Raw genomic sequence first — 16567 nt, 5'->3', positions numbered from 1 at the left:
CCGCTGCTGCCTGAGCCTGGTCAGGTGTTCGTTGTACAGCGACGTAAACTTTGCGTTTGGTTAAACAACAGATTGGATTTTCGTGTCCGGGACAAACAGAGTCGAGGCCATGCTCAGACGGATACTTCAAATGGTAAGCTGCCGGTGTAACAAAGTCCACCGCGTCGCGTCTTGGGTAGCTAAAGACGAGTCGTTTACCTTTGGGAGACCCAGGCCTATCCTCGTCTTGTGTTTTTATGGAGGGGACGCGCCGTTTATTACACGGCGTGTTGCGGGTGGGCGGGGTTTGTGTTTGTAGCAACAGGGGTTCCTCGTATGGAAAAAGAAATCCGCTACTCCGTCGGATCGCCGTGAACATATCAAGCGCTCCTTGTGTGGGGTTGACACAGCTAGCCGTAGATGCTAACATGGTTCGGTTGATTGATGCTAGTGTTGACAGGGATGTAGCAAGCTAGTATATGTTTATATATAACGTAGTAAGGTTAGCAAACTAAGTAGCTAACGTGTCCACCTTGTCTTAACCCTGACAAATAAGGAATAAGTAAGCTAGCTAACGTGCTTGGTCACGGAGCCATGCCATATTTGCATGGTTTCCGTTTCATGGCTAGCTAGCTGTGATATAGCGGTGGGTTAATTCATGGTCCACTCATCATCACATGCTAACGCTGACGTTGTCCGCATATTGGGAGGTCCTCTGTCTGGTGGCTGACCGCAACATGGAGAAAAATGTGTTTTAATTAATGGAGCTCATACTAATGTTAACGTGGCTTTTACACGCGTGTCACTAAAAACACAAGTGGGAGTAACCCAGGTTAGCTCATCCTTGCTAGCTTCTATGTGGGACTACATTTACCACAAGGCATTGCTAATGTTAACTGCATCATTGTGTACATTTTGAAGCCCCGGCCTTGTAAACCAGGAAAATCCATCTGTGCTTTTAGGTCAGGGACACTCATAAACACTTCATTGCAAACCTGTAAGAAGCTAAACGAAATAAAAAATATGTTATGCTATAAATCGCTGTTTTTCCTCTTTAGTTAGCCCTTTAAATCACACCACCGGACCTGTGCAGTAACGTTAGCTTGTTAATTATTCAAGCTGTGTAGCTAACAACACAGACACTATCACAGGCTAACAGCAGACAACATGAGGCTCCTGTCTCTCACACACATCTGTTCTCCTTATGAACAGTTTACAGGCACAAACACTCAAGCTGTCGACCACACTGGCAAGATAACACTTGGATTAATATTACTGCTGTATCATGTCAGAGCTACTGTATCACCTTTGACCAAAATGTGCAACACTGATGGAGATTTCATCATGTTTTAAAGGTGCACTATGTAGTTTTGATCAATAGAGAAAGATCTCCATTGATTGTTTTTTTTTTTTTAATGCCTAAATAAACAAACTCTCTTCCTTGTCACGACTGAATAAACAAACTGACCATAAAGGACAACACAGTTTCATACTGTTTTACTTTGTTTATATGTGGCGGACCCCGCCACCTTTCTAGCTTCAAACAGTGTCCTGGGGGCCGATTGACTCTGAAGATCCTTATAGTGCCCCTTTTAAAGTCAGCGTGTAGTGGTGTAATAGAAAGAAAAGTTGTTAGTCTATTTCAAAACAGTATATTTGACCACAATCCCTAAAAAAGTAAAGTTTTGTGTTCTCTGTTGAATTCAATCGAGTCAATAATTTCTTAATCTGACTTTGTTTTAGCTAAATATTAATTTTCTTTTGGTTACACCAGTGTAGTGTTGTTTTATTTATGTCGTTCTTCAGTCGGCTCAAAGGTTGTTTCATGATGCAAATGCGGGGCCTGCCTTTACAGTGGTGTTTTCCAGCCATCCAACAGGCTCTGATGTTCAAAGTACACAAAGTCCCTCTCCCAACACACACACACACACACACACACACGTGCACACACATGTGTTATCACCGGATTCATTCATGCAGACTATCAATACAAACCCCTTTTTTGTGAATGGACCCTCAGTGGCACATCCACTTCATGTGTTTGTGCTTCAAACCAGTGGACTGTGCTGATTTGAAGTGACCCCACTCATATCTACTGCCAGCCTTTTGCAGAGGGTTGATTTTTTTTCTGCATTGCCACTCACACTCTAAGCCAAAGGCAGCAAAGTGACATATGTTTGGACATCACAAAGCTGAACTGGTGAAAAGAAGAAAGTTAAGTCCTCTGACAGTAAACTGAATATCTCTGAGTTGTGGACAGAGCATGACTACCAAAGACGTCATTTTGGGCTTTCAGAAGCACTGATCAACATTTTTCAAGCATACAAGTACATTTCCAAGGCTTTGAATATCCCCATCATAAAATCAACCATAAAATGTGGATAAAGGTATGGCAGAGCTATAAATCCAAAAATACTTTTGCCTGTGTGCGTCACCAGTCACAGCTTTGTGAGGCTGTTAAAAAACTTACCGTATATGACATCAGGGCTAATGTTTGCCGGAGGTCATGGAAGACTCTCAAACTCTATAAAGTGAAGGAATCTTCTTTGGTCTGAGGAGATTTAAGTGGAGCATTTGGCTAATTATGCTAAATGTTTGGTGTCAGCCAAACACCACTCCTACCATGAAGCTTGATGGCAGTGGGGATGCTACTCTACAAGAGGCACCTAAAGGGTTGTGAATGTAGAAAGAGGAAAATAAACATGAATGGATGACAGAATTAGGTATTTGAAAAAGGTATTTGTTTAGTAATTTTAAAAAAGATACACGGCCCGCAGCAGTTTAGCAAAGAAGAATGAGGAAAAGTTGACAGAAACATATCCACATATATGAAGTCCCTAATTGCTGCCCAACATGCCGATGTATTTTTCTGTTCATTGTGAGTAAAGATGAATGAGATTCACTGTGATTCAAGATTGTAAAACAATGAACAGTCGATGACATCCTGCAGCAGCTGGAGCAACTGGTGTCACCACATACAACAGTGTTGGTATTTCATGATACCACGGTCCAACATAATCATACTTTCAAATAGAGAACACAACAACATTCCAGGGTTAAACCTTTTACAAAAATGTGTTTAAGGCTTTTAAGTCGCACTCAGCGGGGTTGTTTATGCCAGGACTCAAACTGTCAAAGGCCATGACTCCTTTTCTGAGAAACCTTCTGGACCTTGGATTATTGTTTACTTGATACGGGGCTTAACAAGATGCAGGGGTTGCAAAACGATACAAGTAAAGAGCACAAGCATCAAAGTCAGAGGTGTATGTTTGTGTATGTAAAATTAAAAATGTCTCTGGAATATTGTACATTAATGTATTGTGTGTAATAATCTGTATCTCCTCCTCCTCAGACTCCTGGGAAGGGAGGCTCCCAGAACGCAGAGTCAGAGCAGCCCAGCACAGACCTCAATCACGACCAGACGTCTGAGGTAACATAAACTCAGAGCTGCAGAGTCGAATCTGTCTGAACAGTATTTATCACATGAGTGATTCTGATGTTCTGTGTTTTGTGTCCAGGGCTTCATCTGTCCTCAGTGTATGAAGTCTCACAACTCTGCAGAGGAGCTGTTCAAGCACTATGAGCTGTTCCATGACACCGGAGACCTGCCCGCTCATGTGGCCCCCACAAGGTGAGGATGTTGATGTTACATTCATTATTACATTATTGACAGAATGTGGTGTTTTTGTGAACTCACTCTTTCTTCCTTTTACAGGGAAGATCTTACAATGCTCCGGCAAGAGGTTCAGGACCTGCACGTTTCTCTCAAGGTACAGTGGAGTGTCTGGACCGAACAGAGGTGTGTAAATGGTCGGTTCATACAAGGACTTGATTGTATATCTGCGTTTGTGTGTGTTCACCTGATTAGGAGGAACGATGGTTCTCCGGAGAGCTCAAGAAGGAGTTAGACAAAGTCCAAGGACAACTGAAGCAAGTAATTCCTTCAAGATATTTAAGATATATTATGATTAAATGTGGGCGATGTGAATATAAAACTGCTTAATGAGACATGATGACAATGCTTCCTCTTACTGTACATGTTTCTCTCTTTGCCTCGATCCAACAGAACGACGGGCCGGTGGACTCTGAAGATACATGTATGGGAAAAATATATTTAAAATTAAAAATTAAAAAGATACCAAACATCAGTCGCTAATAATATGTGGTGCTTTTTTTTCTCAGTACTAGAAAGGAAGTTGAACGAAGCAGAGACAGAAAAGTTCAACATCAAGCAGATGAAAGACCTGTTTGAGCAGAAGGCTGCGCAGCTGGCCACAGAGATAGTAGGTTAGTGTGGGGCCAAGAAACTGGGTGGCCTGTCTGTGTGTGTACACATTATTTAACAACACTGAAGTCCTCTTCTATGACACCACTGTAAAGCTCAATCCATCCAGTGTCTTTTATTTTGTGTAAGATGTTGTTCATTCTTCAACATTTTGTTTGCTGCAGCCCAACGGCATTTGACACTGATGCAGGGAGTCTGTCGGTCCTAAAAAAAGTCTTATAATGTGTCGTCTTTATAAATAATAGGCCTTTTAACACATTAAATCAGTGTTCTTCAGTCCTGGTCCTTGGGGCTCCCCGTCCCTGCATGTTGCAGATGTTTCACTGCCCCAACACGGTCAGCTTGTCATCAAGCTCTGCTGAAGCCTGATTGATTGCCACAAACATTTGATCTAATTTCATTTATCCATTTTTTTAATTTCTTTTTACTAACCTGGAATACTTGAATAAGAAAAAGATGATTTGTCTTAAAATCTGGTTAAAAAATATCTTGAAAGGGTCTTAAAACACATGTAATTTAAGTGCTCTAGATGTTACATCCCCCTCTGCTAAGCGTCAGCAACAGTGACACATCCTGGCCAGCAGAGGTGGAGCATGTAACATCTAGGCAGTCTGTGACAATGTTTTCCTCACAAGTGAGGTTTTTGTGTTATTTATATTTGGATATCATTAAATTGACTTTCTTTATGCTGTTAAATGCTTTTATTGTTGAATCTGACAGACTTAAAGTCGCGCTATGACGAGGAGAAGAGCCTGAGGGAGGCCGGCGACCAGAGGTCGGCCAAATTGAACGAACAACTACAGAAAGAGAAGCAGGAGAACGAGAGACTCCAAACAGAACTGGTACAGGACTCACTTTCTGTTGGGGTTTATTCTCTACTCACTTGGCTTGAGACGTACTTTCAGTCCTTTCTTTCATGAATTTTGTGCTTTGAAGTTTGAAATAATAACATTGAATCGACACCATGAAATCCGTTTGGCTGTGCGCTGTATGGTGGCAGATCACAATCAGACAATCCCTTCACAGTTGTTATGGATACATGAAACAAAACTTCATCCTAAGAATTTTTATCAAGAGAGCTAAAGAGCTCGACTTTAAACAAATCTAAAACATCTTATCAGGTGCCAAGCTGGATACATCCGTATACACGTGAACAACATTGCAACACCAAGGAGCCTGTCCTTCCCACGGCTTTAACACGGTGCCTCTGCTCTGCCCCCTAGCTGCAGCGGCCGGGCGTGGAGGATGTGGAGGTGCTGCAGAAGGAGCTGGTGCAGGTCCAGACACTGATGGACAACATGACTCGTGAGAAGGAGGAAGTGTCCGAACGCCTCAAAAAACACTACGAGCAGCTGCAGGCTAATTACACTACCTCAGAGGTAAAACACCTTAAGTCCTGAAGGTCACGTGTAGTTCTGCTGATTCTCACTTTAACTTTTCCTTTTCCCTGTGCACACTGATTCCCACAGTTGATGTAATCATTAAGAAGATATGAGATATAGTGAAGTTGTCCTTATTTGATCCCTCTTCCATTTCACCCGTCGTTTGCTGAGGCCACACACAGCGCTTTTTGGCAGGAAACCGTGTCTTAAGACTCTGAAATAACTTATGAATTAGTTCTGATGTACTCTGGTTATGTCAGACCAAATGGCTTTACGCCTAATTCTTAGTAATTCAGGCCTGGTGAATAATTAAGTCTCCTTTCCTGCATGTTTGATCGAGATCTCTGTCAGGCAGCACCAGGCCCTGAACCTCTCCTTCTGAAAATCATCTCAGAAGATAGTTTTTCAGAATTCAGGAACCATATTCTGAAAATATTTGAGAGCTGTCAGGCTTTTGATGATGTAACAGCTCTCAGGATTATAAGTAGCTTTGTTATAGTCTGCAAGCTGTCTGAAACAGGATTGTAATTCATTGAGGTTTAAGTTCCACAGAATGAACATGGAGGTTTTTGCTGCGTCCAGGTCTGCCAGCGAAATGTCAACATTGCAACAGTAAACATTACATTCAGCTCTATACGTCGTCTGCTTCAGCAGAAGCACCTAACAAAAAGCAAACCGAACCCATTCTGATGAATGCTGCCATAACAAATTTGATGATTTATCCTTTCATCCCAGCAGCATTGCGATCAGTGTTGCAGATTGGCCTTTTGCTGTTGTATTGTGACTTACCTTTTGTCCGTGTCTCTCTTTCCCTCCCCCTCTTCTTCTTCTTCTTCTTCTCCTCCTCACATATTGTTTCCCTCTCCAACACTCCCTCTTTCTTCAAGATTCGTAAACTGGAGGTAAAACACGTTGTTTCAAGTTGGCCCCAAATTTGGTTGCATCCTTTTGAGTTTCTCCAGAAAGTTTTTTCTCTTTTTTGTTAATAGTGTGTTATCTCTTCATGTTTTTGTTGTTTTTTTGTGCAACTGCTGCCTGGTTGTTACTAATCCATGTTGTGTTTTTTTTTCTTCTTCTTTTATGTCAGTCCTTCTCAGTGGTGCTGCTTCAGTTCTTGAATGTACACTAAACGGCTCTGTAAACAGAGTGTAACGTGTCTGACTGTTGTATTGCAGATGACTGTATCCCAACTAAAAGCAGAGCTGGAGAAGGGTCCACAGGAAGCAGCCGTCTACACGCAACAGATCCACCAGCTGAGGAGTGATCTGAATAATTTGCAGCAGCAAAGCCAGGTGAAAAACACACCACCAGAGCCAAACAATTACAGTTATTAGAGTTTGGGATGTCTAAGTCTAACAATGTCATAGCTGTCAGTGCAGAAAAAAGTTTGAATCAAATCAATCCTAAATTTGGAGAATCGTGACACCCCTAAAATCACTCTGAGCAGATTACGGCAGGCACATGGCGTCTGCCACACATTTTATAAGATTGTGTAGGATTTACTTTGACTTCAGAAATGTTAACACGCCTTGCCAGCTGCCTCTCAAGTGCACGCCATCTCAGTTTCATTAAACCTTCCTCTGTTGCTCGGCATCAGGCCCGGCTGTCATCAGCCTTCTTTGGCAACCCAGCCATGTTGATTAAAAAAAAATCACGCGCAGACCTATAATTAAACCAGCAGGGGGGGATCTCTGCCATGCCAGCTCTGTCACTTTGGGTGAAATACAATCACAGGTAACTGGGCCTGTGCACTGGGAACTGGGGAATGGAGGCTTGGGGTTCCTGCCAGAGATTAAATCCTTCCACATCAATGCCCTTCCAGCCAAGTAGGTTTCCGGGTAAGAGGGGGGGATTACAGAGTGGATACCTTGAGACCTGATACAGAGACTCATCTCATGAGAATAGAGACAAAAGTGATGGAGTAGACACAGACAGTGACGGACAGAGGATCAGGACTAAGAACAGACAGGTGAACAGCAACAGGGGTTTCACTGGTCTGTAACTTCAGGATTAGTGAGGAGACACGCAGCAGGGAGCTGTGACAATGACACAAGAGAAGGACAGCAACAAGGCCATGAAGAGGAAGAGGGCTGAATGAAAGAGGAGGGGAGAGATATGAAAGTGCCCAGAGAGGCTTGTTAATGTTGGCCAGCTGCTGTGGTGGCCTGCAGAGGTTTATTGAACGTCTGTGAAGTCCAGGTGCCCTGTCACACTCCCTAGTTAGCAGCACGCTCCACTATTAACAACATTTTGTTCTTTATCACCCTGTAGCCAAGTTTACTGCCAGCTCAGGGGCGAGTGCTGCACACACAGCATGGTATTCCTGTAAGTCCTGTGTCGTAAACCTCCCCCTAGAAATGCCATACCTCACTTTACTCTTGACTCTTGACAACCAACTGTTCTTTTCCATAGCGCATGAGGCGCACAGGGCGTGGGTGTTTGTGCCCTTGTTGCGGCTCCTATCAACCAGCCAACTGTTAACTTAGAAAAGAGAAGTGGTTCATGTCCAACTGTGACTTAAATTGATGACTCAAACAATTTCTGAAGGCCTCTCAAACACTGTCACACTGTATCCTTCAAGTCAGAAAACAGACATTTTATTCAATGTTTAGGTTTTCGCTTTCAGTCCATCTTTAACCCTCTTAAATCCTAAACTTCTGGGCAACTTGTGTCATCTGTCTCACGTTATCCTCTCCTCTCCCCTTCTCACAGAGCCTGTCTGAAAAGCTTGCACGTAAAGAGAAAGAGTATCAGGAGCTGGAGGAGCGTCTGGGAGCTGAGAAGGCCGCCAAAAAGGGAGTTCAAGGCAGCCTGAGGGAGAGGGAGCTGGAGGTTCAAGAGCTCCAGACTCGGGCCTCGGGGGCAGAGGCCTCCCTGCAGAAGGCCCAGGTGGAGATCAGAGAGAGGGCTGAGGAGGTGGCAAAGTTGAAGAGTGAGATGGGGGAGCTGGAGGTGAAGCACGCAGAGCTGAAGGTTGAGAGGAAACAGTTGGAGCACCAAAGGGAAGAAAAAGAGAGCCACGGTGCTCAGCAGCAGACTGAGATCAGTCAGGTGAGTGAAGGACAAAGAGGATTCCACTCGTCCACTTTCTTCATCAAAGTATCCACCATATTTCTTGCTGTTGTTAACTTTGTGATCCTGTGTTCTCCGTCTTCATCACTACCTGTCTCTCTGCTCTTCCTAGCTGCACGCCAAACTGCTGGAGGCGGAGAGGCAGCTGGGCGAGGTGCAAGGTCGTCTCAAAGAACAGAGGCAGCTGTCCGGGGAGAAACTGAAAGACCGCGAGCAGCAAGCAGCCGACCTGCAGCTCAAACTGTCCCGTGCAGAAGAACAGGTAGGCATCAGATGAAACTTGAATGATGGCTACAGGGAAACTATGTTAGAATAACAGACTAGTAAGAACATCCGTAGGTAGATGTGTCCGATTTTGTAAGTGTGCATCGTTAGACACTGTAAGATATGCAACTGTAGTTTAAGGTTTATTTACGGGGCTGAAACAGAAGCAGAGTTGCAACATATAAGGAAATCAATGATCCATGAAGATGAGATAAAAAGGAACTGTAATAATACAGAAACAGTGAGATGCACAAAATGACTAGTATGGTTAAAAAAAAAAGAAATAAACAGAGGAAAAGAAATAAAACCGCTGATGTGTCTTGCTTCTTTAGTTGAAGGAGGGTGCCAGTAAGAACACAGATGTGCAGCACCAGCTGGAGAAAGCCAAGCAGCAGCACCAGGAGCTGCAGGCGCTGCAGCAAAACACCAACGGCAAACTCCGTGAGGCGCAGGTACTTTCCACCAGAAAGTACCCTCTGGTATCAATCATGGGAACTATAAAGCCAAGAGAAACTGTACAGAACAGAGAGTTTTAAAATTGCAGAGAATTTCTAGTTTGAATAACATTGTTTTATTAAAAAAAACAACTAGTAATTGGATTGTTGTGTGTAGAAGCTTTATAACATTATATCACATAGTTCACATTGTCCTGATGGCGTAACATTTTGTCTGTTCACAAACAAAAAACACTGGTGCAGTATATCTACAGCTTAATATACCTCACACACAGCACAAAACCCAACATGAAATAAATACATTTCTGCCAAAATACCCAACGTAACCTTTCTGCTGTGCCGGCTCGCTTTCACGCTGCAGAATGACCTGGAGCAGGTGCTGCGCCAGATTGGAGATAAGGACCAGAAGATCCAGAATCTGGAAGCTCTGCTGCAGAAAAGCAAAGACATCGTGAGCCAGCTGGAAGCAGAGAGAGAGGACTTATGTGCCAAGATCCAGGCCGGGGAGGGAGAGACGGCTCTGCTGAGCCAGCTGAAAGAGAAAAACCATGCACTACAGGAACAGGTTGGTACACACACATGGACATACACACTTTCAAGGGTCCACGTTCACTCTCTAGTGTACAAATGTAATGTGACAAAAGACACATGCCACTCCCACACAAAGAAATTTACCCTAATGTACAATAATGTCAGGAAACTATTGGTCATTTTTGAGCTTATTCCCTTTTTATGTGGGTCGTTAAGGTAACACAGTTGACAGACAAGCTGAAGAACCAATCCGAGAGCAACAAGCAAGCCCAGGATAACCTCCATGAGCAGGTCCAGGAGCAGAAGACTCTGCTGCGTTCAGCCCAGGACCGAGCCCACACCCTGGAGACCTCGGTCACAGAACTCACAGCTCAGCTCGCAGACAGCAAGGAGAAAGTCTCCCAGTTGGATGCTCAGGTAATTGTAATGTATATTTAATAACGTACAGTGGGGGCAATGATATTTCTGTTCAGTTTGTAGTCATAGACCACAGTGTTCTGCAGACTTTGGTTTTTTTAATAATGAAAATAACAATTTCTGTGGGTTTGTTCATCTTCAGCTGAAGGCAAAGACGGAGATGTTACTATCTGCAGAGGCTGCCAAGGCTGCACAGAAGGCTAACCTGGAGAACAACCTGGAGAGTGCCCAGCATGCATTGCAGGACAAGCAGCAGGTAAGGGCCTTCTTTGTGGCACTGATGTTGCAGTTTGGCTAAAACGCAGCACAGTGTCCCTTGTAATGTACCATATTTCTTTATGCCCTTTACTCTACTCACTTTTTCCCCTACCTATCCTGCACCCTCTCCCACCATCTTGCATAGGAGCTGAATAAAGCTCAGAAGAAGGTGGAGGAGCAGGCCCAGAGGCTCAAGGAGAGACAGGAGCAGTGCACGCAGCTGGAAGCCAGTCTGAAGGAGTGCAAAGACAAATTAATGGCCTCAGAACAACGTACAGAGCAGGTGGAGGGCCTCAATAAGGTTTGTGTTGAGTCTTTACAGTGAGTACCTGATAAAGTGTCCTCCGCGTACACGTTTCATTTAGAATAATCCAGGGTTTTAATTTAATCTGACAGAAATTGGAGTCTCAGGTTGGGGAGTTACAGACCACACGCGACCAGGTGCAGCAGGAAGTGCAGAAGCTGCAGAAGGAGGGGTCGGAGGTTAAACGGAAAGCCAAGGAGCTACAGCGCTCGTTGGAGACAGAGAAAGCAGGGTGAGATAAACACACCCCTGTGTGTTCGCCTGTAGATGAAGTGCATGTAAATGATCAACGTTTGTCTTAGTGATGGTTCAACCACATGTATTTTGTTTTCTTAATTTGTTCCACTGCTTTCTGATGAAAAACATGAATGTCTTTTTCATTGTTAAGGTCTACAACACTACAAGAGGAATTGAAGAAAAAAGCAGCTGCTCTGAGTGACATTCAGCAGCAGCTGGAGCGCAGCGAGCAGGACAAATCTGCTCTGAAGGTGAACCTGGACAAGGTAAACCAGGAGGGAAAGACTAAGCATGCAGAGCTGGACAAAAAGGCTCAGAGCCTTGCAGCAGACTTACAGAAGGCCCAGCAGGAGAAAGAGGCTCAAAGGAAGGAGCTTGCCTCTGCACAGGAGAGCCTTGGAAAGGCTAAAAAGGCACTGAAAGAGAGTCAGAGTCAGCTGGACACAGAGAGGAAGAGCCACAAGTCAGCCATGGAAGAGAAGGTAGGTTCAGTAAACTAAGCCACTTCAGTGTTATTTTTCCATTTTTCAGTTTCAACAAAGAGTAAGAAACAGCCACCTGACTACAACACCAGGACACTGACAACATCAATCTGTCTTAATCCTCAGGAAAAGGCCAATGAAAAGGCCAAACAGGAGCTTCTTAAGAATAATGAGGCCATCACCAAGGCAATGAACCAGTCTAAAGAGCAGCTGGAGCAGATGAGAGAGGTATGTTTCTGGGGGGAAAAAATAAAAGGATCGAACTAAATTGTATTCTAATGTAACATCTTACGACCTGTTGTGTTGTTTCTGCAAATGTCAGGCAGAGAAAAAGTTGAAGGTGCAGCTGACCACAGCGGAGCAGCAGCACACAAAGACTCAGGAGGTGCTAAAAGAGAAAGAGAATCAGTTGGAGAAGCAGCGGGCACAACTGAAGACGGCCCAGGGGTCTTTTGAGGGGGAGATGAAGAAACTGAAGGGCCAAATTGCAGAGTTACAGGAAGTTAATGTCAAGAAGGTAAGTAGAGGATAGAAAATACAAACATGCATACTGTTGCTGTCAACTCTGAGAGGATTGATGTGAACTGTGAACCTGTGAACTCCAGGGAGAAGAGGAGGGTAAGCTGAGGGCGCAGGTGTCAGGGCTCGGCCAGGAGCTGTCCTCTGAGAAGAGCCGGACGACAGAGCTGCAGAAGGCCTTGGAGCAAAGCCAGGGAAGCCTCACTAAGCTTCAGTCTGACTTCTACGGCAAGGAGTCTGAAGTCTCTGCCCTGCGTCAAGACATGAAGGTAGTGTGTGTGGCTGTGGGATATGACGACATGTATTGTTCGATGATAGAAGAACGTGTATTGTTTATTTAGTTGTTTCTTCAGAGCAGTATTACGTGTAGAGAGGAAGAAGCTCTCAGTGATGTCAACCTGTTAATGACATCCAAGATGAGATGAGACAGATGCACTGATTGCAGTGCAACCTCTCCTTTTTAATATAGATCTACTTGTATAGATTATAGCGCACCTGGTTGGTGCCGACATCATCTGGTACTTCGTGTTGTGTGGGTCGATACAGAAATATCGATACATCTGATCCCAAATGTCTCCGTTCTAGGATTTATTCTCATGTAAAAGATAAATATTTAATTCAGTATTTGGGGGTAAAGGTGTGTTCAAAAGGCCAATAAGCCATCTCATATGGTCATTTTATGTAAACTAATCATTGAATTTACAGAAAATTCTGCCATATTATGATTTGTTTCATTATCTGGATATGAAATTATCTATATCGGGATATGAGATTCTGGTTGTGACACACAGCCCTGAAGGTACTTTATGCAGGAAAGGCTGACGGAGAAGAAGCTGATAGTGACTTGGTTTAAGGAGGTCGTGTTAAATGTTGTATTAGCAGAGAGGCTGTGATGCTGCATCACTTTTAACTCATTCTCAGAGGTGGATTAAGGATAGGGAGGGATGTTGATCACTCTAGACAAAGACTTGCAGACTGATCAATAAAAACAAAACACACACACACACATACTCCTCCGAGCTGTTACCTTATTCCTTGCTGCTTGTATTGATTTCTCTCTTCACCCCCCTCACTTTGGGACTTGTGATGTTTCTCTGACTGTAGGCGTCGGAGGAGAAGTTGCACCTGGCTCAGGAGGAGCTGGCTGCTAACCGAACCCATCAGACAGGTTTAGAGGCTCAGATCCAGGAGCTGCAGACGGGCCGGGGCTCGCTGGAGCAGGAGCTGACGAAACGGGACCAGAAGCTCAAACAGCAAGAACAAACCCTGAGGGAATTACAGAAGCAACAGGTCAGACGAACAAGAGTTTTAAGAGTAGCACACACAGAAATAAACACTTATATGACTTGTGATTAAGTCCATGAGCTACATAGTAAACTGTGGTTACTCAATCAGGGTCAAGTAAAGGAGGAGATGGAGAAGGAGAGGAGTAAAGTGGAGGAGCTGAACAAAGCCAAGAGTGTCCTGGAGAAGAATAACAGCAGACTGACTTCTGAGTTAAAAGCACTAACGGAGAAGAGCGAGAAGGTCAGTTTCTTTTTATAAGAAGCAGCTAACAGAGCCTGAGCTATTGTCCGCCATTTTTTGTCCCATACTGGCCGACGTGACCTGCTTCCCATGCTTGTGTCTTATGTAAACAGCTTAACTCGGGGATACTGCAGGTCATAAGGGGCCACATTCTTCAAAGTTAGAACTAAAGCGTGCTTGAGTCGACAATTTGACCTGAGCCCGGGTTTCTTCAGTTCTTCAAAGCTGTCTCAAAATTGATCTGAAGCTGTTGTCAGAGCAATAACCTGCTGAAGCCTCTCATAGTTTTACCCCAACTGTGATCTCACTTTTAGTACTGCTGCTTTCTTTAGAGACAGTATAAGTGTGTTTAACAACCAAATATTGCGCATATTTACAGTATATATTTCTTTTTCAGGAGCTAGGTGAGTTACGGGAAGCCAAACAGCTGTTGATCCAGCAGAAACTGGAGCTGCAGGGTCAGGTGGAGGCAGCACAGAGTTCCCTCGAGCAGGAGCAGAAAGAGCACCAGGCCACCAAGGACAGCAGGCGACAGAGAGAGGAGCAGCTCCTCGCCCAGACCAAGGAGGTCCAGGATAAGTTGGTAGGCCAATCTTCCAAATCCCACTAAATTCATCTAAATATCATCACTTCTCGCCCCTTCCGTGACACGATCAATGCTTCCTCTTAAAGCTGGTGGAGAAGCGAGCCAGAGAAGAGCAGGTGAAGCGCGGGGAAGAGGCGGAAGCCAAGATGGGCGTGCAGGTGACGGCTCTGAACGAAAACGTGGCCACGCTGAAGAGAGAGTGGCAGGGCAGCCAACGGAGAGTCGGTGAGCTGGAGAAGCAGACAGATGAGCTGAGAGGAGAGATCGCTGTGCTGGAGGCCACCGTCCAGAACAACCAGGACGAGAGGCGTGCTCTTTTGGAAAGGTGAGTTGATCCTGCTTCCCTTTGGTTATCCATAATCAGACTTTTGCTGCACAGATGCTTTTCAGGGGCCACATTCAGATTATTAAAACCATTTGCAATTGCATTTTCTTATGTCTCTAGAGTGACTAACATATTCCTCTAAAACAAGCACTTGGCTTCAGTTCCTCCCCAAAAAACAATTAGGCTGTGTGAAACTCATTTTGTTTGATACATTAATATTGAACATTGCCTCAAGGTTACTCATGCTCTTTAAATTCATTCATGTACCATCTCAATTTTTAAAGACCTTAATTAAAGAGCTAATTAAAGTTATTATGTGATATTTATTATATATTAAGCCTATTTTAGGACTGTTGCATGGAAAAAGGAACATTTAGAAGATGGCATCTGTTGATCAATCATCAGCTTTGTACAGTTTTTTTAACAGTTTAGGTGACATCAGACAAACATTCCTACAACACTTATAGATTCATGTTTGAGGATAATAATAATAAAGTTTGAGGGGCCTTGCAAATTATGGATGTTTCCTGAGAGGAACAATAAACTAGGGGGACACTCGGTGATGGCTTTGAAATACGGGAGAAACACTTAATGAGTAACTCATGAAAACAAGCACTGATTTAGCACCCATCAGAACACACAACAGATTGTGTGCTCTGATGGGTGCAATGTGATTAATCAAAATTGACTTTAGGCAAATCCACCTGTAAATAATAGAGCTCTGTGGTAGCGCAGAGATAATAAATAAAAATGACCCAGAAGACGAGTTGTAATTCCCCGAAACACTTCACATCAAAAGTATTAATTAACAAACTGATTACGCAGCCTGCCAAGTAGCGGTGGTGGGAAATTATGCCGAGCAACTAATTAATGAACACGTACACACAAATCATCGTTTCCCGTGTGGTTGTGTTTTAGGTGCGTAAAGGGTGAAGGTGAGATAGAGAAGCTGCAGGCCAAGGTGGTGGAGCTGAGGAGGAAGCTGGACGACACGACGGCGGCCATGCAGGAGCTCGGCAGAGAGAACCAGTCGCTCCAGGTCAGTGAAGAAACGCCAAGAGATGAAAAACACTGAAGTACAGATATGTTGGCAGTTGTTAACAGTTTGTCTTGCAAATAAAGTTCGATGGTCTGATTGTAAGTCTTGCTGTTGGTGCTTTTTAGATCAAGCAGTCACAGTCTCTGACCAGGAAGTGGGCCGAGGATCACGAAGTGCAGAACTGCATGGCCTGTGGGAAGGGCTTCTCTGTCACTGTCAGGAAGGTAAGAGTGGATTGATGCTTGTCGGCAGCTGGACACACATTTGAACTGTCTCTAACCTCCTCCCTCCTCTCTCAATATCCAGCACCACTGCAGACATTGCGGAAACATCTTCTGCGCCGAGTGTTCGGCGAAGAACGCCCTCACGCCATCCTCTAAAAAGCCAGTACGGGTCTGTGAGACATGTTTCGAGGAGCTTCAAGGTTGATTTCCCTCTCCCATCCCTTTACCACCACCCCTACCACTTACCCCTTACCCTCCCCCTCCTTCCTACTCCAGCAGACAGAAGAAGGCGTGTCTTCGTCATATTTAAATGTGCACTATAAAGGACAGACCCAGTGCAAGACTCCCACCTGCATGTGACTCCTGGCCCTGGCATGGAGGGAAACAGCTGAAGGGTTTTTACGGAAGCGACGCCAGAGCCACGTGATGGGAATTTGGTGGGATTGGTTGGGATTGTCTGTATCTGTTTTTGTGCCTTTGCTACTCCTGTGGACTGCCAGAGAGCGGAGACAGTGAGAACTCAACACCATCCATCTCTTTTAAGTTCATGTTCACATCTCCATCGTTGTTTGGCATCATTTGCAATTGCAAGGTAGTTGCATTTTGTTGTAACATGTTTGGCATCAGGAGGTGGAAGGTCGGTGTGACACTGCAGGAGTGACCGGGGAAGTAAATATTGGA

The 16567-nt window shown here is 44.4% G+C and overlaps 1 protein-coding gene across 1 annotated transcript; it reads left to right on the top strand.

Annotated features, from left to right (window-relative positions):
- The first annotated feature begins 8 nt into the window (after window positions 1–8).
- eea1 (early endosome antigen 1) lies at window positions 9–16478 on the top strand. The gene is made up of 29 exons (XM_073471536.1): window positions 9–133; window positions 3332–3409; window positions 3498–3610; window positions 3695–3749; window positions 3848–3913; window positions 4046–4076; window positions 4162–4266; window positions 4985–5106; window positions 5488–5643; window positions 6822–6938; window positions 8359–8697; window positions 8831–8980; window positions 9315–9434; window positions 9799–10002; window positions 10185–10385; window positions 10528–10641; window positions 10789–10944; window positions 11040–11179; window positions 11336–11666; window positions 11793–11894; window positions 11989–12183; window positions 12272–12454; window positions 13290–13475; window positions 13581–13712; window positions 14110–14295; window positions 14385–14623; window positions 15542–15662; window positions 15788–15886; window positions 15969–16478. The coding sequence occupies exons 1-29, from the start codon at window positions 110–112 to the stop codon at window positions 16089–16091; spliced, it is 4188 nt and encodes a 1395-aa protein (XP_073327637.1). The 5' UTR covers window positions 9–109; the 3' UTR covers window positions 16092–16478.
- The last annotated feature ends 89 nt before the right edge of the window (window positions 16479–16567 follow it).

This window comes from Pagrus major, chromosome 8, assembly GCF_040436345.1.
Source record: "Pagrus major chromosome 8, Pma_NU_1.0".
NCBI classification, from domain to species: domain Eukaryota; kingdom Metazoa; phylum Chordata; class Actinopteri; order Spariformes; family Sparidae; genus Pagrus; species Pagrus major.
Note: the sequence above shows the minus strand (reverse complement) of the source record. Positions and strands in the feature narration are given on the sequence as shown.